The sequence below is a fragment of the Hemibagrus wyckioides genome, linkage group LG27, assembly GCF_019097595.1.
Source record: "Hemibagrus wyckioides isolate EC202008001 linkage group LG27, SWU_Hwy_1.0, whole genome shotgun sequence".
NCBI lineage: Eukaryota > Metazoa > Chordata > Actinopteri > Siluriformes > Bagridae > Hemibagrus > Hemibagrus wyckioides.
The window spans coordinates 15,607,695-15,618,123 of record NC_080736.1 but is presented as its reverse complement, the minus strand read 5'-3'; the positions used below and the strand labels follow the sequence as shown (position 1 = coordinate 15,618,123).

General features: G+C 37.6%; 1 protein-coding gene across 1 annotated transcript; it reads right to left on the bottom strand.

The window, feature by feature from the left end:
- Positions 1-7,146: 7,146 nt before the first annotated feature.
- Positions 7,147-10,144, bottom strand: LOC131347751 (uncharacterized). The gene is made up of 3 exons (XM_058382114.1): positions 9,203-10,144; positions 8,190-8,273; positions 7,147-8,019 (listed from the first exon to the last, which is right to left on the bottom strand). The coding sequence occupies exons 1-3, from the start codon at positions 9,554-9,556 to the stop codon at positions 7,708-7,710; spliced, it is 750 nt and encodes a 249-aa protein (XP_058238097.1). The 5' UTR covers positions 9,557-10,144; the 3' UTR covers positions 7,147-7,707.
- Between the last annotated feature and the right edge of the window lie 285 nt (positions 10,145-10,429).

Genomic DNA, 10,429 nt, shown 5'->3' with positions numbered 1-10,429 from the left:
TTTAATTACAACCACGCTACTTATGGTGTGGAAATGATGCCATACACAACATCCACCTTTATCCCTAAAGTGTGTGTGTGTGTGTACCTGTAAAAGCTGAAGAAGGAAGAGTCATTACACCTAAGCATCTCACTGAGCAAGGTACACACACACAAACCCTTGACTTCATGGACAGATAATTGTAGACCTATGATAATGCTGTGTGTGTGTGTGTGTTTGTGTGTGTGAGATGTAGGATGAAGATGACAAGCTCTTGCTGAAGCAGTTGCGTCTCCTTACTCTGCAGTCCTCGAGTCACAGGTGGCAGCAGAAGGAGCAGCAGGTGATGGAGAGCAAAGAGAAACTGAATCGAGTCAAAACAATGCCTGACCACTACCGGGTCACCACCAGGTGCGCCTCTCCTGGGATGGGTCACCCAGGGTCAGGGGTTAAAGGTCAGTTGTTTGTGCAGACAGTCAGACAGCAGGTAGTGTTTGCTGAGAAGCTCAGAGTTAGTGTCACTTTCACACATTAAGACATGTATCCCATTATTGTTAAAAGCAGAGTGTATTCAATGCTTGATGCTTGGCCCCTTGTGATTGCTCCTTACACCAAGTGTTGTTTTCTCCAGCTGCTGTGACACAAAGCTGTAGTCATTCGTCTGAGCCAATCAGATGACAGCGACAGTGAAATGGAGGGCTCCAGCTTGGCGTAGTGCATGTTCTCCAGTCTGGAGTCTATGATTAAAGAGGCGAGGAGAACCATGGAGGTGAGACGAGAACACACAGTGCACACATCTTCACTGCTCTGTTTTATGGGTTCACCATTCTGACACCTTTTATTCTCGGGGATGATCCAGGTGGCGAGACCAAGGCCCGTTCCTGTGCCGGGAAAACCGGCTGAAATCAAGGAGGAGGAACTTGCCAAACACCGGTCAGTGTTTCATTTTTACATTAAAATACATAAGTGCGGGATTCAACATGGCGGCGTGTTGAACAGACGTGTGTATTCACGCTCCAACAACATTCTGCAATATCTTTTTTAAACAGCCAAATTAATTTCTGAAAGTAAACAGTCATATTAAAATTTGTGTGAGCATCATCTACACAGAATGACAACGCACACAGTAAAGAAGAAACAAGGAAACCAAGATGATTTAGATACAAACTCAGCTAATCAACCAGCTAGCGCGACGCACGAGAGCGAAGAAGTTAGCGCAAATACTAGCAAAAAGGAAGAAAGCAACATTATGAGCGCAATTACAATCATGAGAAAAGATTTTTCAGTTCAATTCACAGGAATTATGTCCCCAATACAGGAAGTTAAACAAGAAGTCAAGGAAATTTCCAATAGACTGACAAGGGCGGAACAACAGATTAGCGACAGAGAGGACCAGGCGTCTGGACTGCAGCGCACTGTAGATACTCTTCAAGTCAAATCTCTTGGAGAAAAACTGGAAGACCAGGAAAGTAGAAGTCGCCGTAATAATGTGCGTATCGTTGGCCTACCTGAAGGCGTCGAGGGCTCAGATGCGGTGGGTTTTATTGAAAAATGGCTTCCGGAGGTGCTGGGACCTCATAACTTTTCCAGTCCGGTAACCATTGAAAGAGCTCACCGACTACAGGACTGCCCTGACCGAAACACCCACAGAATACTCATTGTGCGCTTTCTGAGCTCAAAAGACAAAGACAAAGACAAAGAGGTACACACCATACACGCAAAGGGGAAAATTACATACGATAAAAGAGAAGTGTTTTTTCAGGATATCGCCAGGGAAACACATCTGAAAAGACGGAAATACTATGAAGTGAAGCAGAAACTCAAAGACATAGAGACATAAAGTCTTTCCAGTGAAGCTACATATCACCCATGCAGGACGAGACCGTAACTCTGAGAGCCCAGCGGAGTTGGAAAACTTCATTAGCAAAATAAAGGATAAAGGATTCTTAATCCTGCAATAAAGAATGCAGAAGAAAGTAACTTGTCACGTACTGAACTTTCCCCCCTCGAGTTTGATACGGTATTTGAGGTAAATGTCTAGAGGGAAATGGATCTGAATGACTGCACAGTGACTTGCAGATGAAACTTAATTGGATGTGTTCGGTGGATTCTAAAATTATTTTTATTTCCTTGTGTTTCTTCCAAATAACCGGCAATATAGGGGAATCTGGTGCAGTATTGATATTTGTGGTTATTTTGGCTGTTAATAATTATCTTTTTTGTGCTCAGCTGTCTGTTAGTGGGAGTATGGAGCAGAGATATCACTTGTGTTCCACGTTATGCTGCGCCTTGCAGAAGGATCAGTGATACAAAATGTTGAACCTTTTATTTTTGTGTTATGGTGGGTACAGCACTGGCGAGTTCAGGGTGCTAGTGCTAGGAGAAGTGTCCCAGGGGTATTCTACTATTCTTCAGTTACAGGGCAAATTGTACTTTACTTTAATCAGGCTGGGAGACAAAATTATAATATTAAACAGGTACTAATATGAGAATTAATAATGTAAGCGATTCTAACTTAGAATTAAAAATAATAACATGGAATGTAAAAGGCTTGGGGAAAATAACCAAAATTAAGCAAGTAATGACAAAAATTAATCAGCATAACCCTTCAATTGTATTTCTACAAGAATGTCACATATCTTCAAATGATACGACACCAATACAAAGACACTGGAAAGGTCAAATTTATTCAGCTTTATATTCTCCTAACTCTAGGGGGGTTATGATTTTAATACACAAGCTGGTTCCATTTCATATATTTCGGGTTTTACAGGACACAGCAGGGCGTTACATAATAATCCAAAGCTCTATTCTTAATGAAAACATGGTTCTGACAAATGTATATGGCCCTAATATAGATTGTCCAAGTTTCTTTGAAAAATTATTCCTCTTAAGAGCCTCTTTGCCATGAAAGCTGATAATGGCTGGAGTTTTAAATTGTACAATATCTCCTAATCTTTACCGCTCAATAGGTTCAAATACAACACACACACAATCTAAGAAAAAAAGGGTGACTATATTAAAGAACTTAACTTATGTGACCCATGGAGGAGATCAAATCCTAGTAAAAGAACATATTCATGCTGATCTACAGTGACAAAGGGACATTCTATTTTCAAGAATAACAATGTGCCAATATGAACCTTTCGTTATCTCAGATCACGGACCAGTTTCATTAATTTATAAGACAGAAGGTAGTATGTACGAAACTTATCGTTGGCACCTCCATCCAAAATGGTTACATGATCCAGAATTTATAAAATTCATAGAGGAACACACAGAATTTTTTTTTAAAGAAAATAAAGATGAAACGTCAGCTACTACAAGGTGGGAAGCATTCAAGGCATACTTACAAGGTCAGATCATTTCAAAAACAAATAAACTTAAATTAGAATTAGACTTACTGGAAAAAGAAATTAAAATGGAAGAGGAAAAGACATATTCAAATAATTCAGTTAAAATACATAATAAACTTATTAAACTTAGGGCCCAATATAATGCCCTCTGTATATCAAAACTGAAAACAGCTTAAGATTAAAGCAATCTTACTATGAACTTGGAGAAAAAGCAGGGAAGTTGCTAGCGTGGCAGATCAAAAAGATAGACACAGAAAAGGCTATTAATAACATTCAGACTGAAAATGGGGAGCTAACAAAAAAACCCTATAGAAATAAATAACACTTTTGTCTTATTTTATAAAGATTTATTAAATAAATAAAGATTCCACTTATATCTGAAGAAGATAAAAATAACTTAGATAATATGTTAGAGGAAAGTGAAATCTTAGAATCTATAAGAAACATCTCTAAGACAAATTAGTCGGTCCTCTGAAGGAAATGTATGAAGAGTCATTTCAAACTGGTTATTTGCCGGCCACACTGAGAACAGCCTTAATAACTTTAATTCTGAAACCTGACAAAGCTCCTACTAAATGTGAATCCTACAGACCAATTTCCCTGCTTAATACAGATGCGAAGATAATTGGCAAAATTTTGGCACCAAGATTAGAAAAATGTCAAAATGGATTTATTAAGGACGGTCAGACTACTCATAATATTAGACGAGTCTTAAATATTTTATACGAGAAAAGGGAAACCACTGATACATGTTTCATCACTTGATGCAGAAAAAGTGTTTGATAGGGTGGAGAGAAATTACATGAAGGATATTTTGGCTCATTTTGGAGATTCATTCCAGCGTTGGGTTAATGTTTTATTTTTTAAACCACTAGCTGAAGTGAGGACCAACAGAACAATATCAAAGCCTTTTAATGTGTATAGAGGCACGTGACAAGGATGCCACCAATGCTGTTCATTTTGGCATTAGAGCCCTTAGCAGTTGCAATTAGAAGTAGTCCTATCATAAAGGGCTTTAAAATTAAAGAAACATTGAAAAACTTTTGAACATTGAAAAGATCCATTCCAGCATTGCTTAAATTGATTGATAAATTCAGAAAGTTTTCTGGTTATAAAATTAATAATACTAAATCATCAATACTTTTACTATTACAGAACTTTTTGCAGCATCGGCCACAGTCAGATTCAGGGTGTGAGCCCCACATGGCACAAAGAGAGCTCTTGGATTAATTTGCAGAAGTCTAGCCTGGACACCTTTGTTTTTGCCTCTCATATTGGCTCCATTTTCTTAAGACTGACCTCTACAGTCCTCAATAGGTATTTTCAGCTCCTCTAATCTTTTGAGAATCAGGGTTGCCAAATGTTGTCCTGTGGACTCTTCTGCCTCCAAAAAACCCACGAAATGTTCCTTTACTGTATGTGAGGTATCTCTTCCAGTGACACAATTTTAATCATAACTGACAACTGTTCAGTGTGGCTGACATGTTGAGTGCAATCTAGAATGATTGAGAAGAATTTTGCTATCTTGATCTCCCTCACCATAAGTGAAATGACCTTCTTGCTCAACAAGTCAGTGAGCTCATTTTGTATTTGATGGCCAAGGTAGCTGGTGTGACTTGACATCCCTTTTTGGACACAGTTAAGGTGCTCTTTCATGGCCGGATCAAATTGTGCCATCAGTTTGACTTCTTTGAGGAAATTTCCATTTGATGGAGAGTACAGTTTTTCTGTGTCCCCTTAGTGCCAGATTTCTAATTGCCAGAGACTGCACAATAGCAATCAGACATTTCAACACCTCTCTCCATCTCATTTTCTCAGTCTCCAGAAGTGTCATCTCCTGCTTATCAATTCTTTCCATGTTTTCATACAGTTTTGATGTCCTGTGCTTCTGTCATGTGAAGTTAACAAAAAACTTGCGTGTTTCCAGTCTGTTAGTCCAGAGTTTGCTAAGTTAATTTTCTTGTTAGAAAATAGTTTGCAGCAGAAACAGAATAATCTGTTGTTTCTTTCTGACCAAGCAAGTTCTAGGGATTTTTTCACCGCTCACTAAGGTCTTCTTAAAATACTCAAGGTGGTAACTTCTTCCGTCACTCTCATCCCTTGGGAAAACAAAGTTAGGTGGTACCTCATTTGATCCTCTGCAAATAAATTCTGTCAGTCAGAACTGGCCAGTCAGCAGACAGTGCTTCACACAGTGCTTCATCCTCAGCAGCAGGATTAGGGGACACTGTTACATGCATTTCTAGTGGAGAGCATATGGGCATTCATTTACATGTTATTCTCAGAATTTTAAATATAGTGTTTGAACATTACACATCAATATCTGTCTTACCATATATATAGATATATAGGTATATATATATATATATATATATATATGTATATATATTGTGTGTGTGTACAAACATGTGTATTCTACACACATGCAGGGCGCAATCATACCTGAAGAATCTTGCTCAGGAGAAGTGGAATTAGATGGGTCTTGATGAGGTGTGGATGAAGAAGTGGATGGCTCCTCATCTTGGTCATTAACGTCAGAGGCAGAGGAAGCTCCAGAATATTTCAGAAGTGCCCCTGAATTTGCATAGATCATTGAAATACAGTATATGAGTTTAAGCCTAAATTAATTTGTTGTACATAATTTTGCACAATTAATCAAACTTTCAGCTAGCACTGAAAATTCACTTTACTGAACTCAGGACAGGTCAAGACCTATTCAAATCAGTACAATCACAGAAAACCTTTATCTCATCACCTCAATAAAAGTTAACCAATAATCAATAACATGATAGCTAACTGGACTAGTTAATTTGTAATTGCCTTGTTGCAGGTTCTGTAATCTAGTTAGACAGAAAAATATTAATATTTTCGCCCTATGAGTAATAGCAATGGAAGTAAGTAGCATAGCATGACACAAGTGATAATATATTAGCCTGTTTCATTATAGGCCTATATTTAACGACATGAGTAATTTAACTGTGTACATACTTTTATGTTTTGAGCATTTCTCCTCTTCTTTCTTCCTAAATTGGGCTCCCGATGGTTTAGCCCTCTTTTTAGTATCCATAATTTTGGCGTTGATTTAAATTAGAAATGATCAGCTCCGCCCCCTCCCGCGTTCCATACTGACGTCACCTCGGGTCTTCTCCCACTGGAATCCATGAGGTGACGACGTCGACCAACCACCACCCCTCTTTACTTCTGAATAATTCTGAGTGAGAGTACTTCTCTGCTCCTTCTCTGAGTCCAGACCAGGTTAACTGACCCACACGGTGACATTATATTGATGTGACAGTGTAAATGAGCGGTAGGAATCTGATCGCCCATTTAATTTTTTTTTGCGCTGACTCCGCGTGCCACCCCTGGCAAGATGCCACAATGGGTCGATTGCCCATATTGCCCATGCCTAAATCCACCACTGAGAACAAGTTATATTTAATGAGGACCTTAGTACAAACAAAATGACATTGTTTTACTGTAAATTTGTTAATAGCTCTACACTGTAAAAAGTGATTTGTTAAGTTTACCTAATTAAATTGTGCAAACTTGTTTCCTCAATTCAATTAAGTAATCTTAATTTTATCGTATTAAAAGTGTCATTTAAGTCACATTCACTAATATATTAAAAGTTTTCCTTACTTGTATTCAGTCACATTTACTTAAAACATTTAAGTTTTACAAAACTAAACTGAATCTGTGATTTGAGAAATGTTACCAGTAAAGTTTACTTAAACTACAGCATAAAACAAACAATAATGATTATAATTGATTAATAATAACAAATTATTTGTTTATTAATAATGGCAATATCCCTATTTAATTTTATGTACAGTTTCAAATACATTGCAACTAGTAAAATCACAATCACATCTCCATTCAGATCACTTCAAAACAATTATTTTTCAAAATTATAGCAGACATAGTTGAAGCAATTGAGTAAATCTGAATTAAACATCTACATGAAAAGTCCTACATCAAAATGTATTGAACTGGCATCTCAGAAATAAAGTCCACAGAACTGTAGAATGGAAAACCTCAGCTGTCTAAACATCTCTACTTTCATATAATATTTTACAAACCTCATTTGAATGCTTGTAAGCAGAACATGATACACAATAATGACATTAATACAAGGATACAGTGATCCAATGAAATAGGTCAAACAATGAAAATAACTAGAAATAAAAGCCAGAACTGAAATGTGTTAAGGCTGTTAAACAAATATAAATACTGAATAAACAAGTGAATCCATTCAACTGACCAAATGTATTTTCCTTGCTATGACATTGTGTTGTAAATCATGCCATCTCAGTAATGACCATGTGAACTGCAGGTCAGATCATTTCAACCTACTAATCTGAGATGTGTTGATTCAGGCAAATAACTGGTTCTTCAAAGTCTGAAGTTTTGGGTTAAGTGACTTTGATCCCAGATCAAGCGTGACTTGCTGGATGAAGTTAAATGTGTTCTTCATGTAATCAAGATGGAGTGCGTATGATAGTCCAAACACAAGACAAACAGCAAGAGGCAGGTCCCTGACATCATCCATAACAATTCCTCCCTCTATGATGATAAAAGTGGAGCCTGAATGTACAGGGATCACCGAAGAGCAGTGAGGAGAGTCTCCATCGCTGACTGTCAGAATGCCAACAGGAATGTGCTCGAAGTTGTTTTTGTCTGACTCCTGAAAAGATAAAAAAAAATGGAAGTAAATCTATCTAATGTAGACATTAGGCAGAGCTGTACATAAATATTTCTGTAGCACAGGTCACACAAAACATTCCAAATTCATTAACCTTATAAAAAATTGCAAATATGGATCATTGTTTTTACAGCAATACTTCCAAAGCAAACCTTGAAAAACTCTGAGAGGTTTTCCCCAAGAAGGACAGGGATACCACGAAGAACCACAGTACGTCGAATTATAACTTCCGTTTCCTGGGGGGAAAAACAACAACAACAACAACAACACCCCAAAGGTGTATATGAGATTCAGTGTTAATCAGAGTGCGCAAAGAATGCCTTATTGTTTGTAATTTGCTACAGTGTAGTTTCTTGAAGAAACCATATTTCATTTTAGTATTTTTATCTGCAAATTAAAACGTGTCATTAAATTTTATTTTGATGGACTAGTTTATACTTAACATTTATAAAGGCATGAAGAATAGTACAACAATTTAAAGGGAAAATTCATTTCATTATTCACTCATGCCATGACCAATTATATGACTTTCTTTGTTCAGATAAACACAAAGTGTTTTATGAAAATAATTCATGTGAGTTTTTATGTAAAATGGGCTGATCATTACAATAATTCATATGACCCAAGTGGATAAATCATCTTCTACAGAACAAGTATAGGTGTGTGCAAGATACACAGTAATATTTGGAAAGTTTTAACTGTAAATCAATGCTTCCAGTCTGTCACATGAGTGATCATGCAGGGGACATTGTGACCCCAGGATGTAAGTGCATTGTGGAGTCAGGGTTAGGTGAGTGGGTTAGTATCAGAAGTAATGCTGGAAGCATCACAATGTGCCCTTGATGATAGTGCTAATAACATTACACCGGAAGCATTGATTTGGATTTAAAAATAAAATTCACATGAACAAACATTCCTGATCTGATGTTTGACTGATGTTTCTTCTTGACTCAACTTGCTCTAGTAATTTTGATAAGGTCTGACCCAAGGTTGCAGTTTTAGACTGGAAAATCTTCATTAGACGGGGTGTGTATCTGTCAAGTTCACCAAAAACTCTGAAGATTCTTGCAGGCAATCCTAGTAAATTCTACAAAAACCTACAAAACATAAAACCATTTAACCAATGAAACAAATGCAAATAACCAATCACAATAAGATTTCTTACCTCGCGCTCAGTAAAAAGTGCTGGCCAGCGTTCCAACATCGTTTTGATCGGTGGCTCCATTTCCACTATTTCTTTTCTTCGTAAGGGAAATGTTTGGTCCAATTTTTGGGCAACTAAGGTCTTTTTAGGCAATCTTTTTCGCATTACTTCAACAAGCAGTTCCATATCTTTTTCAAGAGATATTTTATCCTTTCCTAAAGGGAAATCAGGGAGGTCATTTCTTTCATCTCTTCGTGGTTTTTTAATGTTCTGTTTTGGAGGCTGTCCTTCAGGACAGTACTTGCCCCTTCTTCCTGCATTAACTGTGACATCAAGGCATCCAGCTTTCCGGAGTTTTGACGGGTAATTGCCCATCTTACATTTGAGACTATTTTTCCACCCTCCGCACCCTGTCGATGATCCTTGCTCTCGAAGACACGGATGCTTCTTGATAAGGGCTGTGGCAACTTCAGCAAAATCTTCATCCGTAGGGTTGCTTTAAATGAGTACAGTACATGCACTCTGCCAACTTCTGCAGTATTTCATGTCTCTAGGAACAGTGAGATAAGTTCCATCCCTCATATAAAGTAGGTCTCCTTGTCGCAGTCTGTAGCTGATGTCAACAGAAAAGTCAGGAATCTCAAAAGACTTGGGCCACTGATGATTGAGTTTGAACTGTCAGATGACAGTGTCTGTAGATGTGCTGTGGGTGGACTCTGCTCCTCTATGTGTCTCATTTGCTGTACAAGGTATCAGTTCATTAATTCCAACAGCTGTGTCATAATTCATTACAGGAACATGTGGAATAACTTTCAGTGTCACTTTGTTAGGAAGATCACTCATATCGCTGAGATTGCAGAGTGCATTATTGAAGTCAGGATCTTCATACTGCAATGTAAAGTCACAAGTCAACTGAAGTTTCTCTTTCACCTCAACTGCAAAAGCTTCTACTGAGCTAGGCTTTTCTGGAAAAGTTAATTTACGTATATATTACGTATATATATTACGTATATATATATATATATATATATATATATATATATACAATCATGTCTGGTGCATACTTAATCCCATCCACACAAACTGAAGATGCTACCAGAACAGTGTTTTGCTGACCATTCTTCTGAAAGAGGCACTGCTGCACATTGTCAGGGAATGAAGAAACAACGACGGCTTTCAATTTTTGAATGTCCACTGGTGGTTTAAAAAATGATGGAGAAGCCAAGTGGAAACCCATCATTCTTTAAT